The 20975-nt window shown below is 58.7% G+C and overlaps 1 protein-coding gene across 1 annotated transcript in view; it reads right to left on the bottom strand.

Moving 5' to 3' along the window:
* SND1 (staphylococcal nuclease and tudor domain containing 1) overlaps nt 1-20975 on the bottom strand; it is a 128908-nt gene that overhangs the window by 43319 nt on the left and 64614 nt on the right. The window contains exons 13-15 of the mRNA XM_055807921.1: nt 12084-12194; nt 6792-6864; nt 104-245 (exon numbers count right to left, since the gene is read on the bottom strand). Coding sequence (XP_055663896.1) covers nt 104-245; nt 6792-6864; nt 12084-12194 — 326 coding nt within the window. The remainder of the gene's footprint in view (nt 1-103; nt 246-6791; nt 6865-12083; nt 12195-20975) is intronic.

Here is a 20975-nt window from a genome sequence, read left to right as displayed (position 1 = left end):
AGTGAGGGAGGACCATGCACCCAAGTGGGGTGAGGACTCCCCCATCAAGCCAGGCACTCGCAGGGGCCAGATCCTGCTCCCAGCTGGGGTGGCGGGGACTCACCTGCGAGCAGGAAAGTGATGAGGCAGGTTTCCTTTGGCATGAAGAGCTTCAGCCGGGAGCCGCTGAAGACATACTCCACCACAGCCTCGGAGCGGCCGGCACGCTGCAGGAAGGGCAGGAACTGCTTCGCCTTCTGGGTGTCCTGGGTGGGAAGAAACCGCGGGTCAGGGTGGGGGGTGTGGCATGCCAGGGGCTCGGACACTACCCTTGATGTGGCCCCCCAATGTCCTGCGGGCTTGGTGCCTGGGTTGGCCTTGCCTGCTCCATGCTGGCTGGGGAGGGATGCAGGATGCAGGCAGGGAGCCAACTTTTCCTGGCTTGGGATGGACTGTGCACCCCGTGCCTGCACCCACGGCTGCAGGGTGCTGGCTCTGGCAGCTCCGGCACAGGGCTGGCTGCCTGGGTGCAGGCAGGAGGAGGAAGGCCAGATCCTGCCCCATCCTTGCCGTCCATAACGGAACAGCCCAGGACTCCCCTTTCCTGGGAAACCCCCACTCTGTGCACCACACACTCCCTTCCCAGCAGCAAGTCACTGCATATAAATTCAAGCATGTTCATTAATGAAAACTTAATGAGTCTAGGGCTGGCAGGAGGGTGTTGGGGTCCCCTGGTGCGGAGCAGTGCATGCATCCCCAGGTGCATAGCCAGTGGCACCACAAGCATCCCTCTCTCTGCAAGGGGACAGCAAAGTAGCCATGTCCTGGCAGACTCGATGCCAAGCACTGGCCTGTGGCCACTGTCAGCTAAACCCCTCTGCACAGTGCAGCCACAGCCAGGGAACCGCAGACCCCAGCAGCCATCGCAGACCACCAGTGTGGCGGCTGGGTTCGGCGTGGTGGCCTCAGCCGGTATCTCTGCGTGCCACCTGCACCAGGGGCAAGAGGCTTCATGTCGCAAGCTCCCAATTTATTTACCCAAGTTAGAAAAGCAGTTCCCAAAATAAAAGGCAGCCAGGTGGCTTTTTATCTCACTCTGGCCTTAATTTAGAAAAACAAGTTGCAGAGGAGAGAAGGGAGCGTGCCATGGCCAACACCAGGCAGCTCCCAGTCGGACCAGGATGGAGGCAGGAGCTGGTCCACAGCCGGGGCCAGAGCAGGGCTTAAAAACTATTACTAAGATAAATGCAGCCTGTTGGTGATGGAAAAGCAGTGGCGTGGGGTGGGAAGGGGCTTGGCCGGGGAAGGTGGGCGAGCAGAGGCGGCTGTAAATCTCTGGAGCAGAGGCTGGGAGCCAGGGCGGGAGGGAGGAGCTGGCATCTGCTGGCAGAGACAGAGCTGCTTCCAGAGCAAGCTGTAAGATGGCAGTGGTGGAAGAGGGAAATCTCTGTGCCCCTAGGGGAGGGGGAAGCTGTGGCACGAGCACCGGGAGCTGAAGGCGCAGGAGATGTGTGGCTTTGCCTGCAGCTCTGCCCACGGCTCCGGCAGGTATCAGTGCTGGCAGCATGAGCAGCTCACAGAGCAGCAAGAGCAAGGGGGCTGGTGTTTGTGTGCATCCCCATTTTAATCCACTTCAGTACAGTGGGTGGCTGCTTGCTCGCTCACGTGTGTGACCTGAAGCCATCAGCCACGTGGAGCTGGCCCATGTGGTGGCAGTGGCAGTGGCCGCAGGTGCTGCTGGTCCGTAACCTGGAGCTGCTCCAGGCACCGAGTGGGTGCAGATCTCAGCAAACCCCAAGTGCCAGAGCTGCCATGCTCCAGCTTCAGCACAGGCAAGGACACTCATGTGCCACAGCAGTGCTTCAGCATCTCTCTCCCAATGCCTGGGGGGTGTTGCAAGGCTCAGGGAGGCAGAGTGCCCACCTGGCAGCTCCCTGGCCATGCACCGACACTTGATCAGCACCTTTGTGCTGATGTCCCAGCTCTCGCTGCCGGCGCCCACCCCATCCAGCTGCGAAGGGGTCCCAGGCAATCCCACCCCCCCAGCACCCCAGCTGGGACAGGGCTGGCAGACAAAGACCCTCCCCAAATCCTGTGGCATCACTCCCCACAGTGCCCGATGCTGGATTGCTCGCCGCCACATGCGCTCTGTGCAAAAAAATGCGCCTGGGGAGGTTTTTTTTAGCAGATGTGCAGTCAAGAAGTTAATACAACACATGTAAGTGCAATCTGCACGCAAAGAAAAACCACATTACCCGCCGTTAACCACTTAGGTCTAACGTATGCAAATCTAAAATGAGAGCCGCTAATGAAGGCTACTAATTAGTGGTAATCACTATACAGTCACGATTTGATTAGCTTAAGGAAAAACTAAGAGCTGCAAGAAGGAGCCCACCATGGGGTGGGCTTCCCTGCTCCATCCCAGGAGTGGGTGACTGGGGAAACCCCCAGCTCCCCAGACCGGGTGCTGCAGGCAGCGAGGAAGAGCCTGGTGCTGAAGACCAGCCCTGTGAGCTGGCTGCTGTCAGCGTCAAAAGGAGACAGCGGTATCTGAATGTGCTGGAGAATGACCTTAAAAACCCACCGGGATTTGCACAACACAGAACAGCTCTTCAGTGAGAGGGGCAGAGATGTGCCAGCGCCCATTGGTACTCTGGAATAATAAATGGAGAGCAGCGATTCCTGCATGGCAAGGCATGCTGGCAGCCTGGCACGGGAGGGACAGATTCCCACCTGGTCCCTGATGTCCCCATTAGGGCAGGTTTATTAGGGGCTGTGGGCATTAAGGCTGAGGGGAGCCACACTGCTGGGAGGAAGCTCTGTGCTGCTTCGTGCCTTTCTTGCTGCCTTGTCTGCCAAAGCACCCTTGCTTTGATTTGGGTGATGCCACCTCCACCATGCAGGTTGGCAGAGATGTCTCCTGCTCACGGTAGGTGCTGGGAAAAGCTGTATGTGATGCAGGGGCTGGGGGTTTGACCTCTTGGACCCTCCCCAAAATGCGCAATGGCTGCCCCAGGCATAGCTTTACAGCCATCACTGGGGCTGACCCAGACCCCACTGAGGGCGTGTGGTGGCTACCCGTGGGGGCAGGGAGAGGTCAGGCTCAGACACTGGTCCACAGCATCTAACACTGGGATCCCCAAGTGCACTCTTCATCCCCTCCTGCTGTCCCCACTGACTGGCAGTGCTGACGCTCACCGTGTGCATCCCACACCTGCCACCATGGAACCAGTCTTGTCCCTGTCCCTGCAGCAGCAGAAAGCCCTGTGTCTCTTCCAGTCAGCCATGCTGCAGCCCCATCCTGAGCCCAGCTGGCTGGGCGCCCCTGGGACGGCACATGCCTGGCATCACCCACCGAGGGGCTGGGGGCTGCAGTGCCGAGAAGTTGGTGGGACTGGGAAGGAGCAGGGTGAGCCGGTGGAGGGGATGGCTGTGCTGATGCTGAGAGCGATTTCTGGGAGTGAATTTTGGGAGTGCTCGGGATGGCTCTGGCTCCCCAGCACAGGTCTGAGCCGCCATGCCAGCCTGGCACACGGGTGTGTGACTACATGGTGGGTGGCCTTAGGGATGGGTGGCAGCTGGTGCAGAGCTCGCAGTTGCCCAGATAAGCCAGTGCTGCTGTCGCATCCAGCCTTTGGCTTTGTGCTGAAGGACACGTGCAGATGTCCTTCACCGCTGGGGCCAGCTCCTGCTCCAGGGCTCTGCAGTGGGAGGAATGAGCCGAGCATCCTCTGCTGCTGTCCCCAGCTCCACCAGGGACCCGGTGGGCACCTCAGGGACAGCCGGACATGGGCACTGCAGTTTGGAGAGGATGGAGATGAGAAGCTCCCAGACCTGCTTCCCCTGGATCTGCTCTTCAGGGCCGGTGACCCCATGTTCCTCCAGCTCAACATAGGACAGCAAAGTCCCAACCACTCCAGCACTAACCCACACCAATCCTGCTGCAGGAGCTGGCCCGGCAGCCTCCGGAGGGGCCAGGGCACTGGGAGCGCAGCAGAGCACAAGCTCTACAGTGCATGTGTGCAGGAGCGGGTCTCGCTCGGGATGCTCCCAGCCCACCCGGCATATCTTGTTGAGGTGTTGTCATCAGATGTGCCTGCACAGGAACATGGTGACAGAGGCTCTTGGATCTGGGAGGCATCACTGGATAAATTCAGATGGGGAAGAGAAGCAGGGGATCTCTGCCATGCTGGCATCTCCCCCTCCCCACCCCAGCTGTGCTGAGCCTTGGCTCCTACCTTAAGCACTGCCCAGGGCTAGGCAGGATTTGTTCCCTGCCACCGAGCTGGCAGCTCAGGCTCCTTTCACTGTCCCTGGGGAGAAAGAGGCACCTCCCGGGCACAAAAGAGGCACCTCCTGGGCACAACCCACCCACTCTACTTCACCCATCCCCCTTGGCGGGTGAAACTCCCCCCCAGCAGCTCCATCCTGTGCCTTTTTGGGCCTCACTACTTCACGATGGACCAGGGCATCCCACCAGGGTGCTGCCAGCTCTGCCTGCTCTGCTCCCTGCCTGCACCTCCCACCCAGGTAGTATCACCCCTGTTACTATTATTTCAACATTTCCAGTGTTTAATTAGCTGCGAATTGAAGGAAAATTATGCATAAATACAGTGAGGAAAAAAATACCATCCTAACTCCACTTTTATGTGAAGCTCTGCCAATTATGCAAAATTATTCAAGGACTTTTCCCAAGGACAGGAGGCTTTCCGGCAGCCGGGCTGCCACGCGCTTGCCTGCACTCCCGTGCCGGAGTGCACGCTAATGCGAGAAGTGAGCTGGCATGGATTTGTACGGCTCTTTGCTTTTTCTCTATTTTTTGGGGCCGATTTTTCTTCTTAACAAGCCTGCAGCATCCCAGGTCCATGAGGAGGGAGGCTGCTTCCCTCTGCAGCTCCCTACCGGCAGGGAACGCCTGTGGGCAGAGTGGCAATGGGACTGGGGAGGACCTGAGGTGTTGGAGAGGAGCAGGATGCTCCTGGGATGCCCTGGACACAGCTGTTGGATGGCCAAACCATGGGAAAGAGACATTTTCCGGCATGAGCTGGGGCTGGAGGACAGGAGGCTGCACCAGAGCTGGGAAAACCAGGCTGAATCCTGTGTTTGAGCTAATACCCTGACTTTCGCATCCTGGTCACTAAGCCAGCCAGGATGCTTAGGAATGGGGAGCAGGGTAAGGCAGAGCCGGAGATTGGCAGCTGGACCGGGTGGGGACAGAGATGATGGCCCAGGGACAAGGACACAGGGATGGTGTCACAACAGTGGACAGCACAAGCTGAGATCCACAGGCGAGGGATGCACTGAAGCCACCCCATGGGATGCAACAGCATGGGTCAGGGTTGGGGACCAAGGCATGGGTGTCACTGAGGGTCCTGTGACCATCCTGTTACCATGACCTGGAAGGTGAAACAGCCCAGAAGCCCATGTTTTCCCAATGCTGTTTCTCCACGGAATGCTGCCAGAGAGCCAGGATCGACAGCCAGGAGGGACAGCAGAGCCATGGGAATCGCGGTGCACACTGTCTTGCCATCCTGAACGCCATAGGTCCTGGGGCACGGGCGCTCACCGATCCCAGTGCGTGCCCAGGCAGCTGGAGGATCGCACCGGTACTGATTTGCATTGAATTATTTCGGCAGTGGTAAAGCACCCACTGCCAGCCCGGCATGCACCCAAATCCATCACACCGCACAACTGCTGACATGTGGCTAACTAAGGCCTGGATCAATTTACAGAAAACTATTAAAGATTAAAAAAGATTAACAAATCTTCATAAAAGCCGTGATGTATTAGCCTAATTTTGTTTGCGGGGGCCCTTCTCCTGTCCGGCTCCAACCCTTTTGCTGGCTGCCCTGATTGAGTTACGGGGCCTCTTAATGATCCTGGCGGCAGCACAGCCCCGGTGCAAGAACTCTGCTGGGAGTGGGGCTGGGGGGCTTGGAGCAGGGATGTCCCTGCATCCCACTACCACCAGTTTGTCTCAGTCTTCACGGGCAATTGCACCAGCATGAGCCCTGAGGAGCCAGCAGCTCTGCCATGGGGGCGTCCCCAGGAGTGGGTGCTGGCACAGGCAGCATCCTTCCCTGTGCCCTATCAAGTGGAGATCCCAGAAGGACAAGAAACCTCCAGCTCGTATGAGCAGCAGACACTGCTGCAGACCCCAGCAATTAAAAGCAGGGCAGGAGGCTTGTACAGGCAGAAATTGGGGTGCTCAGGACAGCGAGGGATTGGGGTGCCCAGGACAGAGCTCCATCCCCCCAAGGACACGAAGGACCTTCTCAAGAGCCAGGGTATCAAACCCAGGGGCATGGACACAGCCCCTCTCTGCTGGTTTATGAACATATCCAGCATGGCCACAGGAGCACTGCACAGCGAAACTCTGCAGCACTGTGGGGTCCCCTTCATCCCTGATGTTTGGGGTGAAGCCAGCATGAGGGACATGGTGAGACCTCCTCACTGTCTCCCGGAGAAGAGAAACCCCCAGGAGAGATCTCATTTTACTCTTTCAGGGTGCATTGGGGGTGACAAGCAGTTTCTGCAGTGGCCCTTGGAGGGCCACCAGCCCCAGCAGAGAAGGACAGGCTGCCCTACACTCAGCTGCGTGCCCCATCTCCTCTGGCACACCCCAGCAGAGCTGGCAGGCAGGTGTCGTTGCCTACAGAATTCCTGCACATCCCACATGCAACGAACAGGACCACGGGTCGTGCAGAAGTGCCGGCACACAGCACCTCTCCAGCTCTGCTGCATGCACCCCCATCCCAGCAAACAACCTCTCCCGGCCAGCACAGCTGCTCCCCGCGCTGGCAGGTCCTTACCCCAGAGATGTCAGCCACCCGGTGAATTGGCACCTCCTTCTTGCTGTGCAGCCCTTTGCCGTTCTTGATAGCCCTGCAAAAGAAAGGTGGCTTAAGCCATCAGCCTGCTGCGGCAGCTGGAAGGGCTGGCATTGCCCCCCGTGCCCACCCAGGGAGAGACCAGCCAGCTCGTTAGCCTGCTAATCCCAATTACTGGCATTCAACAGCTCACCTGAGCTCATCACATACTTGATCAGAGGGCCCACTCGTCCCTGTTACCAAATTAAATTGCTTTGTTCCCCGCACAAAGGGAGGGATCAACAAGAAGGTGAGTGCCCCAGCATGATGCAAAATTTTCTGTTTCTTTCAGTGCTTAATCACATGAAGCATTTTAAATGCAAAATACACAGTGAATGCTCCAACTGTAACGGAAATAAATTCCTTGTAGGTTAAAATAATATAGAGATGATAGGTGTGAATGAAGCAACACCACACAGGGAAGGCACTTCGTGGCTGAAAAACGAGTGGGTGCCCCAGACCTGGACCCAGTTCTGCAGCGGGTGCCGAGCCAGCTTGGCTGTCGGCTGCTGGGCCGGCTGTGCCTGGGAAGGGGGGTACAGCACCGGGATGGGAGCAACCTCTGGAGCTGGCTGTGGAGGGCATGGGTGACATGGTTCTCCGGCAGAGCCCTGGGACTGCAGCGCTGCTGGTCCTCTCCCCCCAGCGCCCAGGGCACACCTGCAGCCAAGCAGCACGGGGAGAACTGGGGTGCGTGGTTCCCCGGTGCCGGGCTCATTGCCTTGGTGGGTGGATGGCAAGGGCAGCCGCACCAGTGACCTGGCAGCAGATTTATTTGGCTTTCATGCAGTTCACGGCTGGGCTGGCTTATTGCTGGGTGCGGGAGGGAACGGAGCAGCACTGCCCTCAGCTGAGCTGCCTGCGTGGGCAGGGCTGGCAGTGGCAGGTGAAAGGGCAGCACACATTCATTAGAGCTCCTTCCCCTGACAGATTTGTCCTTTTCCAGCTTCCAAAGGCCAAGCTTATTTTCCAGGTGTTAGCAGCTCAGAGCAGAAGCCGGTGGGGGAGCTGCTGCCGCCCTGCCTGTGCCGCGCCGAGGCTGAGCATGCCTGCCACCACCGGGGCAAACTCCTAAGGCTGTTTGTGAGCTCACTGCTCGGTGCTTTTTAGGTTGGGGCTTTTTTTAGCCCCTCAGCAGCAGGGTGGCAAATCTAGCAGCCCAAGTGGGGCTAGAAACCAGGTCCCTGCCCCACACCTCCTGGAGGATGCTGCTCAGGCTTGCCAGTGCCCCCAGCCAGGCCAGGTGGAGACTTCAGCTCATCCCAAAGGATGCCTGGAGCTGGAGACTTTCCCAGCAAAGCCAGCCCTGCTTTATCAGCACTGGTCCTCCATCCCCAAGCACGGCAGGACATCCCTCTGCAATGGGAGGGCAGCCAGAAGTTCATCCTCCTTTCACCACCTTTCATCCCCATGCTACAAGATGCTCATGTAATTCAAACAACAAGCTGCTGCACCCCTCAGTCCCCCAGATTCACCCCTTCCCCATGGGTACAGCCCAGGCTGCCAGTGCTCGGGCTCCTGCAGCAGGCTGGAAATGAAAGCTCCTCATTTTTGAAGCCTACCTAACAGCTGCTCCCAGGCAAGAGGCATGAATTTGTTCAGAGTGGACCATGATGACAATAAAAATACAAGGGGAAAAATTCAAAGCCCCTACCAAGGCTTTGTACAGCAATCAATTTGCTGAGCTGGATCATTTGAGGAGCTGTCTGGAAGAAGCCAACCTGTTAAATCAGCAAAAGGATTTCTTCTTTCTCCCTTGCCCTCCTTTGAGACGTCCCTCCCCACTCAGCACTGCACCCAGGGATAAGTGGCTCGGCCAGAAATAGCGCTTTTTTTTTTTCAGGAAAACAGCTCTTTCCCCAGGTTAAGAAGAAAGACAATGTTAAACAAGTGCTGTAACACCTGGCAGGCTGGCAGCCACTGCAAGGGCAGCCAGGGATGCTCACCCTTGTGCCACGTTGGTGCAGGAACGTGGGCAGTGTGACGGTCCCCCCCCGGGATGAGGCCACCCCATGCATGAGCCCCACATCCCCATAGTCACCCCTGCCAGCTCCAGAGCTTCCCCTCCCTCCCACAGGGTTTGCCACGGGGGACTATGAAAAGGCACCTTGCCCTGCAAGGCTGGGGCAGGCAGGTACACTGACAGAGCCCAGGGCTGCAGCAGACTGGCACGGTATCAGCGTGTGGTGCTGGAGCAGCCCCTTGCTGGAAAGCAAGGCTGGGGGATGCAGGGAGGGCACACACCCGCTCCAGGAAAATGTGGTGGGATGGGAAAACTAATGACCTCCTTTCTAAAACACCCCATGCAGCAGGCACCTGCAGCTTAAGCCAAGATCTGGCTCCAGTTTTCAGTAAAGAGCTGGGAAGGTTAAAGGTGTTTTACAAACCCCAAGCAGCAATCACCCAAACTTCTCCAAGCCCCCTCCACCGAGCTCCAGACCCTGCACGCTGATCTTGCCCCAGATCTCCCGTTCCCCTCCAGAGCTTGTCTCTGCTCCCAGAGCCACCAGCTCTTCTGCCCAGTGGGAGGCAGCCGCCAGCCCCACACCGGCACAATCACCGACCTGGGGTGTGCCATGGCTAATGGCATGGACAAGCCACCTCCGCCACCAGCACCACCCCTGACCTGCAGCCCCACACCCAGGAGCGAGCAGGAGCATCCCCACATTCCGGGCATCCCAATTTGAACCCCTCCCATCTGGAGTGTGGCTGCAGGCTCCATGTGCCGCATCCAACCCCAACTATCCAGCTGGAGGATCACCCATGCCGGAGTGCTCCGACATACTGATTTAATGCCAGGCACATCCACTTTCTAAAAGGCACACCCCTGTCGCTCAGCAATGGGGCCCCAAGCAATCTGCCGACCACCAATCCAACACTGCACGGGGCTGGAGGGGGAGAGGAAGTGCAAGAGCCCATTTATCAACCTTCCCCCTCACAAGCGAGAGGCTTGCAGTAAAACTGAGCACAGTCTTGCACAGCGGGCTGGCAGAAACCACGCCGCAACCCCCTCAAAGCTGCTCTCCCCTGCTGTCGGCACAGCACCATCAGCTGCTGCCAAGGATGAGCTGAAATCCCACCGTCCCACTGGGTCCAGCCATGCAGCTGCCTCCGGTGCAGCCGGAGCAAGGCCAGCACCCACGGGGCCACAGCAGCAGTGGCAGGTCCCTTCCTCATGCAGCCATAAGGGAGGATGGGCTGAGGGACAAGGACAGGGGACACACGGGCTGCAGCCAGCACCAGACTTGCTGTTGGGCTTCTCCCCACAGGGCTGCAAGGCTCGGGCACAGCTGTCCGTGCGGAGGTGTGGGGCAGGGACCCAGCTCTGGTGCAGGTGGCACTGGGCTGCAAATGGGGTTGGATGATGTGATCACCTCCTGCAGGGAGCTGGACTGTGCATGCCTGGGCTGTGCACATCTGAATCATGCACACCTGGATCACACGTGCCTGGGCCATGCACATCAGAACTGTGCACAGCTGGACCGTGCACTCCTGAACTACACACACCTGGATTGTGCACGCCTGCACTGTGCAAAGCTGGATCACACACACCTGAACCATGCACACTTGGACTGTGCATGCCTGGATTGTGCACAAGTGGACTGTGCAACCTTGACCATGCACACCTGGACTGTGTGTGTCTGGGTTGTACACAGTTGGATCACATGTACCTGGGCCATGCACCCTGGACTGTGCACAGCTGGATAAAACATGCCTGGGCCATGAACAGCTGGACCATGCAAAGCTGGATCACACACACCTGTACCATGCACACTTGGACCATGCACATCTGGACCATGCAACATTGACCACGCACACCTGGACCAAGCACACCTGGACTGTGAAAAGCTGGACCGTGCATGCCTTGAGCATGCAAATCTGGACTGTGCACAGCTGGATCATGTGTGCCTGGGCCATGCATGCCTGGACTGTGCACAGCTGGATCACACATGCCTGGACTGTGCACAGCTGGATCACATGTGCCTGGGCTGTGAACAGCTGGACCATGCACACACCTGGACCACGCACACCTGGACCGTGTAATGTTGACTATGCATTCTTGACCATGCACACCTGGACCATGCACACCTGGACTGTGAAAAGCTGGACCGTGCATGCCTGGACCATGCAAATCTGGACTGTGCACAGCTGGATCACACATGCCTGGACCATGCAACCTCAGCTGTGCACACCTGGGACAGGCATACCCACGCTGCGCGTTCCAGGCCAGCAGCTCGGGAAGGTGGGTGCTGACTGAGGAAGGCAACATTTTGCGCTTTGCACCCACCGCAGCGATGTACAAGCACGGGCCGGCTGTGGGCACCAGCGTCACCTGCTCAGGTGCGATGTGGCCCGCACGTGAGGCGCAGGCAGCAGAGCTGGCAAGGCTGCCCGCTCAGGCAGAACACGCAGCCCTTTCCGCTCCTCCCAGCTGGTGGAGAAGGCAGCACGCCCCTGCCTGCATCAGCGGTTCTGCCGCCTCCACCGAGGACGCGGCGTGGGGAAGCATCCACATGCATTTTTCTCACCGTGATAACCTCAGCCTAATTACAGGAGGCCAGAATGTGTCTCAAGTCCTTCGGATTGGCTCAGACGTCACAGGGTTTAAATGCAATTACTACTCTGGCAGACAGGCCGGGGCAGGAAGGCTGTGGCGGCATTCTGCTGGGCTTGCTGCCCCGAGGAGTGCAGCGGGGCCCTTTGAACCCCGATGTGATGCACGCAATGGGCCGTGAGACTCCAAACAACCTCCCAGGCGTTTTGCAAATGTTATCTGCCTTCAGCTGCCTACCGGCAGCTCTGGCATTAACATGGAGAACCTGCCAAGCAGCCCGATGCTTCCCACTGACTCATGGCACGCCTGGCCCTCTGCCAGCACCGAAGCTGAGCCCGTCTGCGGCACCAGCGCCGCACCAGCAGCATGGAGGAGATCGGGCGAGGGGGGAGGAACACACAGATGGGCTCAGGGATGGTTTTGGCTGCTGGGGGTGGGTCTGGCGGGGAAGCTGGAGATCTCACAGAGCCAGGACTGCCTGTGGAGGGGAAGGAAGCTTGCCCCAGCTGTGAGGGATGCGGGGCAGGGAGGTCAGCCCAAGCAGCGGGGACAGAGGGATGGACAGGGACACAGCAGGGATGGGAAGGGGTGGGGGGTGTGGTGCAGCTCTGCACCTCCCTTTGAGACACCCTGAGAGGCAGCACGGGCACCCTGTGGTGTCACGCTGGTATGGCACTCACCGAGCCTCTGCTGCTAAGAGCTCGTCATAGTGTGAGGATCTTTGGTCGTCGTCTTGCCGGTAGCGGATGACAGTAGCCAGGCCCTTGCTCACCAGCGCTTCGGCAATGTTGCTGCAAGAGAGAAAAGCAGGGGGTTCAGCGCGGGCCTGGCGGGGCAGAGTGGCTCATCTGCACCGGACCCTGACACCAGAGGGGGTCAAACCAACTGGAGGTGGACAAGGAGACCCCCCCACCCCATTTCATACCGCTGGCCGAGGGAAGGTGCTTAGAGCAACATCTCACAATTAACAGGGAATTCCGGGCATGGCTGAGGGGTCCCCGTGTGAGCATGCAGAAGCCAAGCTGCCACGGTGGGGCATCTCTTGGCAGCACCCCAAAACGCCCGCACCACCCCCAAGAACAGAGGGGTCAGGCTGCGGGAACCTCCTCCTTGATTTTCCCTTCCTATGGCTTTTTTATCCCTGCCATCCCCTCACTGGAGAGGGGAGGTCGGCACTGGCTGGGCTTGGGGGACGGCTGCCAACGGGCACCGTGTGCTGAGGCGGTGCAGTAAATTGGCTGCCATTACACTCTGCTGCTTTAAACAAATTCATAAATTCTACTTCACTGAGCGCATCTGTAATTCTCCTCCAATTACACAGGCAGGGCATGGACCGCTAATTCACTACTGTAAAAAAAAAAGCATATATATATATATATATATGTATGTATATATATATGGGGGGGGCTGATCCATTCGCAAGCCCTGGGAGCACACCCTACCCTGGAGAGGGGGAAGGGCAGAGCCATCACCGGGAGCTGAAAATAGGTCTTGTCTCGGAGCAGGGGGGAAAAAAAATAAGGATTCGTAAACGAGGAAATAAGCTGCAGCAGGAGGCAGCTGCAGTGGTAGCGCTCGAAATGCCAAGCAACCAGGAATAAGCACCTACAGCTATTTTGGGCACGAACAGGAGGCTGTGCCGGGGGGAGGTGAGTGCAGGGCTGGTGGCACCCGCAGCATGCCAGAAGCCCCCCCAACACCGCGGTCTGCCCCAACAAGGAATGTCAATGGGGCTGGGCTGAGCTATGTGTGAGGCTCCATCCCTGGGTCCCCACATGCCTCGGCAGCAGCGGGTCACAGCCTGATGGCAATGGGCAGGAGGTGACCCTGTTAGGGACAAGCTGTGGGGATGCCAGCCCTGGTCCCCTGTGACACTAAGGGGGTGACTCAGAGGTGAGAGGCAATAGCACCCCAAAGCTGTGCAAATCTGCAAGAGGTGCCTGCTGGGGTCCTGCCTGCTGAAGGCCGGTGGCAGATCCAGACCTCCCCAGCAGCTCGGTGCCAGCCCGGCTCTGCTGGTGAGGACACCATGCCCTGGCTCCCCCATGCTGGGACGAGCAGCCGAGGATGCTGCTGGAGGGAGCTTAGTCGGGATGGAGTTTGCAGCCCCCCAGGCATCTGCAGCCCAGATGTGAGGAGCTGCAGGATGTACTGGGCAGCCCGTCTCAACCATGCTCCCCGCTTGCCACTGTCTCTTTGCGCTGTCCCACAGCCCTCAGCATCACTCACTGGGTGAGCAGTGACACGCATCACCATGAGACTTTTGCCTAACACACACCAGGGTGGACACCCAAGTGAACCTGAGGCCAGAGATGCTGGTGATCAGCACACTGAGGAGAACAGCCCACATGACCCCTGCTGCGGGTGCTGTGCCCAGAAATGCCCCCTCCATCCCATCTCCATGTAGGGGAGCTGCTGCTGCACCCCCAGGGCAGCACATCTGCAACACATCCCCAGCCTGACCCAGTGCAGGGACCAGCCCTGACCAGCAATGGTCAGCAGCCCTGGGCAGGACGGCTCCTTCCCGTATGGTCACATCCCACCCAAGCACAGGCAGACAGCCTGGGACACCTCTTCATGTCCCATGTTCCCAACCCGGGGCTTGGGAACAGGCAGCGGCTCTCCAGCCCTGATGGGATTTCCACAATCATGCAAAGCCTGGTTGGATCCAGGCTGGGGGTCTCCATCAGCCCCCCAGTTTACAGCCTCCAGAGAAGGGGACACCCAGCTCTGCCTGCCTGTACCCTGCACCAGCTGGGCAGCTCTGTCCCCATCCATCACTCCAGCCCTGTTCCAGGGAAGAGAGCAAGAGGGGCGGGGGGGCAGGATCTGGGAAGAGCGAAGGAGATTAAAACTTAACATGGAAAGCATCAGGAAACAACTGTGTTAGCTAAACGGACAATTTTATTCTGCCCCCAGCACTCATGAAGTCTTGTAATCTTGTTGCCACCTCTGTTTGATGGCTTCATTTATTCAGCAATATCATGGTTATGGCTTTTTATAAGGCAGGCAAAACTGCCAGCATTTGCTCCCACTGTGTTGCTGGGTCCTAAAGGAGCCAGGATGGGCTGGGGCTGCCCACGGGGAGCGCGGCCACACTCCCCCTGGCTTTTTGGTGGCCAGCAGGCTCTGCAAGAGGCGACAGAAAACAGCGATTTGGACTAAAAAGGTGCTGATCCTGGCTGCTGCCTGCCCTGAGCATCAGCTGCAGTGCAGGGACCCCTCCTCAGTGTCAGCATCACCTCCCCCGGGGGCTGCACCCACAGTGCGGGGCCACTGAGACTCCACTCCCGCGCTACCACAGCCCAGCTCCCATTAAGGTTTCAGAGATGATGTTCCCATGGCTGACAGGGACTGAGAGCAAACGGAAGGTGCCGAGCGGCTGCAGAGCTTGTGGGGACGCCAGTGTCTGGCTGCCTCAGTTTCCCTGTCCCAAGCAGTTGTGCTGGGGTGCTGTGCCGCTCCAGCACCAGGTACCAGCCTTCCCCCCACAAATGCTTCTGCTCCACCACAGACCCCTGTGTCACCTGTGAAGGAGAATTAGCCTAATGAAGGGTTATCGAACCCTGTGTGGTTCGATACTCGGGGAGGTAGCCCCTGCCTGCCCCAGCACTGTCCATGCTGGGTGGCCAGACCTCCCTTCCCCTGGGCAGTGGGTCCCACAGCCCAGGTCCAGCTCTCGCCCAGGTTTGTGCTCCTCCAGTGGAAGGAAAAGCCACCTCCACTGCAGGAATGCCAAAACCCAGAGCGAGCACATCAGCTACCCAGCGTGACACAGTGCTTGCAGCAGGTCCCAGGCGGGCACAACCTGCCGCCAGCCTGGCTGGAACCCCATCAGGGCACAGGGGATGCCAGAAAGACCCCCAGGACCTGCCTCCACCCTCTTTAACCCGAGACCCCAGATGGGCCCAGCAGGGTCAGAGGCACTTGGGAGCTCTGCCTTGTGGGGTGATGGGGAGGAGAGAAGCCGCCTGCACTCCACCCCCGGGGCAAGGGCACCCTCCCTGTGGCCTGCTGCGCTGTGCAGCATAACTTGGGCTCTCACGTGCACCTGCTGGAGAAGAGGATGGGGGAGGACAGAGCTTATGTCCTGTCCCTCCAGGGGCCATCATCCCCCTCCCCACGCATCCACCCAGCCTGGAGCCCTGTGTCCTGCTCCCCATGCCAGCCACATCCCGCGCCTTGTCCCAGCTGCATCCCACTTTCCATCCCAGCCACATCCCTCTCCTTGTTCCAGCCACATCCCACTCTGCATTCCAGCCACATCCCACACCCCATCCCAGCTGCATCCCATTCCCCATCCCAGCCATCCATGCCCACCCCACCCCATCCCCCAGCACTTTAATCCCCTCCGCTCAGCATGGATAAGCAGCTATTCCTGGCTCTAGACTCCAGAAGTATCCAATATGCATGAAATCAAAGTTTTCATCATTTCCAATGGTCAAAGGGCAGCACGTATTAAAACCCAGAATACTGGGATTAATGGAGGGATCATTAAAAATCTAATGTTAAACCACCTCTGCAACCAGAGTGCTGGGTGAGCCTGTCATGTATCACAGACTGATTAGAAGGAAACGAATCCCAATTTTGGAGTGGGTTAGCTGAGCCTCTGAACGGGGAGAGCTGTGCCCGCTGTGCTCTGCCCTTTCATCCACGCCTCATCCTCCTCACTGCGGTGGATGGGAGTGTATTGGGGCGATGCTGATGGGACTTTATTTGGGAATTTTGGCTAAATCAATCAAGGATGAGGTTTTTAAGCAGCATTATGCAAACCTGTGCGATTTCTAACCAAACCCACCATCCTGAAGAAAATGGGCCACGACAGCCAGGTAGTGGGCAGGCACCGATGGCACTCTGGGGGTCGTCTGCTGCAGAGGTCTCCCACATCCACTGCACCCACTCCTCAGCACAGGCCAGCCATCGTAAGGGACCAGTGGCTCTGCACCTCTCTGAACCCTCGCAGGGTGTTCAGCGAGCCTCTCCTGGCATGGGAGCAGGCTGGCACGGCGCTCGCGTCCCCCTGACACACTGAGCCTGGCTCCTCGAAGGATGCCAGCTCCTCCCTGGTGCATGCAAAAGCAGCTCAGTTCCAGCACACACTGGCAAGATAAGAGAGGGAGCATCTCCTCCTCCCCTGGGTGTAACACGCGATCGGTGCCTGTTGCCTGCAGTTTCCTGGCAGCCACGCAGCATCGGCGAGATCTTCCCACCACCTCGGTCTGCACTCAGCGGCAGCCAAACGGCTGGGGCTTGCCCTGATCTGGCCGGGGAGCTCACCCCGGGAAAACATGCAACAATCAGACTGGATGCAGCTGAGGCAGGAGCTGGAAAAGTGCTAGGTCTGCTGTGCTGTAGGCAGGGGGAAAGGGCCGGTCTCAGAAAAGGCGAACGGCTCAGCCTGGAGCCAGCTGCAGCCTGCAACAGCCACCAGTGCTTTGGGGAGAACGGATAGCCCCAAGGAGGGCGTGGAGCTCCCCACAGCCCTTCCCACCTGGCAGTGCTCAGCCCCATCCACCCAGGTCAGCTTCTGCAGCAACAGAACTGCGGGATGGTGCTTTGCGGTGCTGAGCACAACATCCTTCCAGCCTACAGAGCAACCGGGAGACCCAGCTGGTTCAGGCCATCTCAGTGCTGGTGCCTGCAGAAGGCACTTCAGTCCCAAGGAGAGCGACTGGGAGCAAACCCCTGCCATGCACTGCAGTGACCAGCAGCCTCCTGCATGACCGGAGTGACGGCCTGCAGAAGCGACAGTACCGGGGAGAAATTGCCTCCCCAGGACTGACCATATTGCACCGAGGCTGGGGGAGCTGGGATGGCAGCACATGGTTGCACCGTTTAGGGGTGCAGGTGACTTAACTCCAAGTCCTGGTGCTTGCAGCCTCCCTGCCCCGCCAGGTCCCTGCCAGCATCAGGGCAGGCACCGAGCCCTGCCAGCCGTCCGCTAGCCACCAGCAGCCTCACACAGCTCATCCTCACGGCTGAACTCCCAGGGACCAGGCTGGCGGCAGACACCTCCTCCCTGTAGGAGGGAGCAGCTTGCAAAGCAGCAGCGAAATCTGGTCCTTTTCCAGGGGCTCAGGCTGCAAAAACCTACACAGCTCCTGGGCGCCAGCCCAGCTTTACCCTGGCACCGCGGCCCACGCAGGTAGCTTGCTGCGCACATGGCTCCGCTGCAAACAGCAAAGTGCTGGCAGGCGGTCACAGCTCCGGCCCCGCGGGACCCCGGTGGGGTTCAAACCCCCGCACCACGCCATCGGCTCCCCTGGCATGGCTGGCAACGAATCACCCCCGGCTTGCAGCTGCCCCTCGCCCTGAAAAGCCAGGCTGGGTTTCTCTGTGGAGGGGAAAGCATGCATCCCATGGCTTTTGGCTGCCAGCCCACCCTGGGGACAGTGTGGAGCTGGCAGTGTGGCCACTGGCATCACACAGCACCAGCGGTCCCCTAACCTGACCCCTCTGTTTTGCAAAGGCGTTTACCTCCCGGACACCCAGTCCTGGCTCCATTGCTTGGCTGGGTCCTTTCCCAAGCTCCACAGCAGTGCCCAGGAGCACTTTGCAGAAAGTCAGCATCATCACACGGCTTTTTGGGTGAGGAGAGGCACACAGGGAGGAAGAGCAACCCCTTGCCCACCCCCACGGCTGCAACCAGCCCTCCATCCTGCCTCTTCTTCACGGTGCTCACATGATCCTGACCCTGCACGGGCAAGGAATGCTGCAGCCCCTCGGCAGGCAGCCTTCATGACCCTGGCCTGGAGAAAGGGCAGAGTCTGGCCCTGCAGAGGCATCTGAGTGCTCTTAGGGGGCTCAGAGAGATGGGAGCGAGCGTATGGAAATGCACATCTTGGAAATGCTTGGACATCCAAAGCAGAGTGCCTTGGGCTTTGGTGAGCTGAGCACCATCCACTGTACAGTGAAAAGCGCTAGGGCTGCACCAGGCAGGGAAACATCTACAGTGCCTAGTATCCCCCCAGCTCAGACCATCGCCTCCACGCCTGGATCCTGCACAAAATGCTCTCAAGGGCTCAGGTCATGCTCCTCAGGTGGCTGCAGTGGATGCCCACCCTTCACCCTGCAGTGGGTGCCCATCCTGCAGCAGGACCCCATCCTGCACCCTGAGGCAGGTGGCTGTCCCTGTGCATCCTCATGTGAGCAGCTCCCTGCCTGCCCCTGCAAGCACCCAGACCTTTCACCCATGGCTGGGGGACCTGCATGGCCATGATGCTGCAAAGCCTCTGAGCACCAGGATAGTGGAGAAGGTGGAGTGGGTCGGAGCAGCTTGCCCAGGGCCCTGCTCCCAGCAGAGGCATGGAGCAGGAGAAGCCCATGCTGCTGGCCACTTTGGGCAAGCTGCCTCCAGCTCCCAGCAGCCCCTGAACCCCAGCACCCAGCCAGGGGAAGCAGTGCCATGCATTGCATTGAACCACACACCCCTGCTGAAACCACCCTCCTATGCTTTGATCCCAACTCTGAGCAGCTTCCTTGGATACTCCTATATCATTCGTGGAAAGGGGAGTGAAAAAGTGGCCCCTTGTCACCCTCCCTGGGCCACTGGAGAGGCTGGATGCTCTGCGAGCAGCTGCTGGAACTTGCAGAGCTGAGCCAGCATCCCAGCATTGCTAACAACCCCGGCCACGAAATCCTGCTGCTTCTGATTGCAAAACCCACCCCCCGAGGCTGCAGATCCTGGGAGGATCCCAAATTCTTTCCAGGTTTAGAGCTTTTAAGGCTCAGAAATCCCAGCACTGCTTATGGGGGCTGATCCTGGCACTCAACTGGGTGCTGGACACCCAGAAAAGCATGACGGAAGCACCATGATGGGTGCACTGCAGCCGAACCAAGCCCCCTCCTGCTGCTAGAAGGAGGACAAGAAGAGGGGAGCAGGAATAACAGCTTAAAGAAGACATTTCCTGACGTGAATTAAATATCATGCTCCAGCCCTGCTCCCTGCTCTCCTCCCTGCAGCCCCTGCACAGGGGACGGGGGGGGCAACCACAGCCCCCCTGCCCCACTTCAAATAAAAGCATCAGGGGAGAGGAGCTGGAGCTGCTGCACAGAGGGAAGATGCATCCCCCAGTTAAGCCCAGATTAAAGAATGGGAATATGAAAACACAGATGAAAAGCTCTTTGCTGTGGAAAAAAATCTTATTAGGCCATGAAGTACATTTTTTGCCACTTAAAGAACGGAAGAGTAAAAAATGGCTATTTGCAAGCTTCCCCCCACCCCCCCCCCCGCAACTCATTTCACAGCTTCCCCCACCCGAAAATCCAAAAAGAAAGTTTTTGATCGGCATTTTCACCCACCGAAACCTCTCCAGTTCTCGCTGCCTAGCACAGACTGGCAGTGCCAAAAGCATCCCCATGCAAGCTCCCCCAGCCATGCTCAGAGGCAGCACCACCAAAACTGTTTGTGCCAAATTAGCCCAGTCCTGCTGCCTGCAGGGCAAGTATCCCCTTGCACTCGCATGGATTTACAGCTCAGGGCTTTCCTTACATTTGCTTTTAATGATTTTTTGCTTTTTCTTCCAAGAATTTGTGCAATTTGCATCATGGCAGCCTCTGAGTCCCCTGGGGGAAGGGCTGTGGGGACAGGGAGCCGATTGTGGGGCGCCTGCACAGCTGGCAGCCCCTGCTCCCCGGTTACAGCCTCGTTGGTGGTTTGGGGACAGCATCCCCTTCCTGCATCCCAGTGTGTTCCCTGGGGGAACTGAGCCCCCTAGCAAGGCACTCCGGGGCTCCTACCCTGACCCACAGGCAGCACCCCCTGTGCCCGCTGTCCCCGAGCCACAGGATGCAGCCGGGTGCCCTGAGATGCTGTGGGACACTGTGGGATGCTGCTGGATGTCATGGATGCTGCGGGATGCTGCAGGGCATTTCAGGATGCTGTGGGGTGCCATAGAAGGCTGTGGGATGCTCTGGGATATTCTGGGATGCTGTGGGATGCTGTGAGAAGTCACAGGCTTCCCAAAGACCAAAGACTGGTGTGAATCCAGAGCCTTCACATGCACCTCAAGTTGCAGCAGACCTGCCCCATCATCCCCCAGTCCCTCAGGCACCTGAGGGTGCCTCTGCATTAATCACACCTGGGGCGCACAGGCACCCTCCCAACAGCACCCGTAGTGGGATGAGCCATCCCTGTGAGCGCAGACCAGCACAGGAGGTGCCAGTGTGGCCCCTCACGTTCTGGCAGCTGCCTTCTCTGCCGGCCATGGCCCCTTTGCCCTGTCTTCCATGTCAGCACGGCTTTGCTATGGCAGCTGAGCACGAACCTCTGGCCTTACCTGTGCTCAGCAGGAAAGCACCAGCCAGGAGGAGCAGCAGCACCAGCAGCAGCAGTAAACACTGACAAGGCACACGGCACACCAGGTGCCGGTGGAGTGGGATGGGGAGGGCTGCGGCATGCAGGCACTGGGCAGAGCCTGGCCAGGCAGCAGCACTGGCACTCAGATCCAGCTAAAACTGTCAGGGAGCTGGAAAGGAGAAGCACAATGGAGCCTGCGAAGGCGGCTGGCGCTGCCAGCTTGAAGCTCCTCTGCGGGAGACACCAAGTCAGGCACCGCAGCCAGGGATCAAGC

Source organism: Falco peregrinus, chromosome 6 (genome assembly GCF_023634155.1).
Source record: "Falco peregrinus isolate bFalPer1 chromosome 6, bFalPer1.pri, whole genome shotgun sequence".
Taxonomy (NCBI): domain Eukaryota; kingdom Metazoa; phylum Chordata; class Aves; order Falconiformes; family Falconidae; genus Falco; species Falco peregrinus.
The sequence above is the reverse complement of the archived record's forward strand: the minus strand, read 5'-3'. Positions and strand labels throughout refer to the sequence as shown.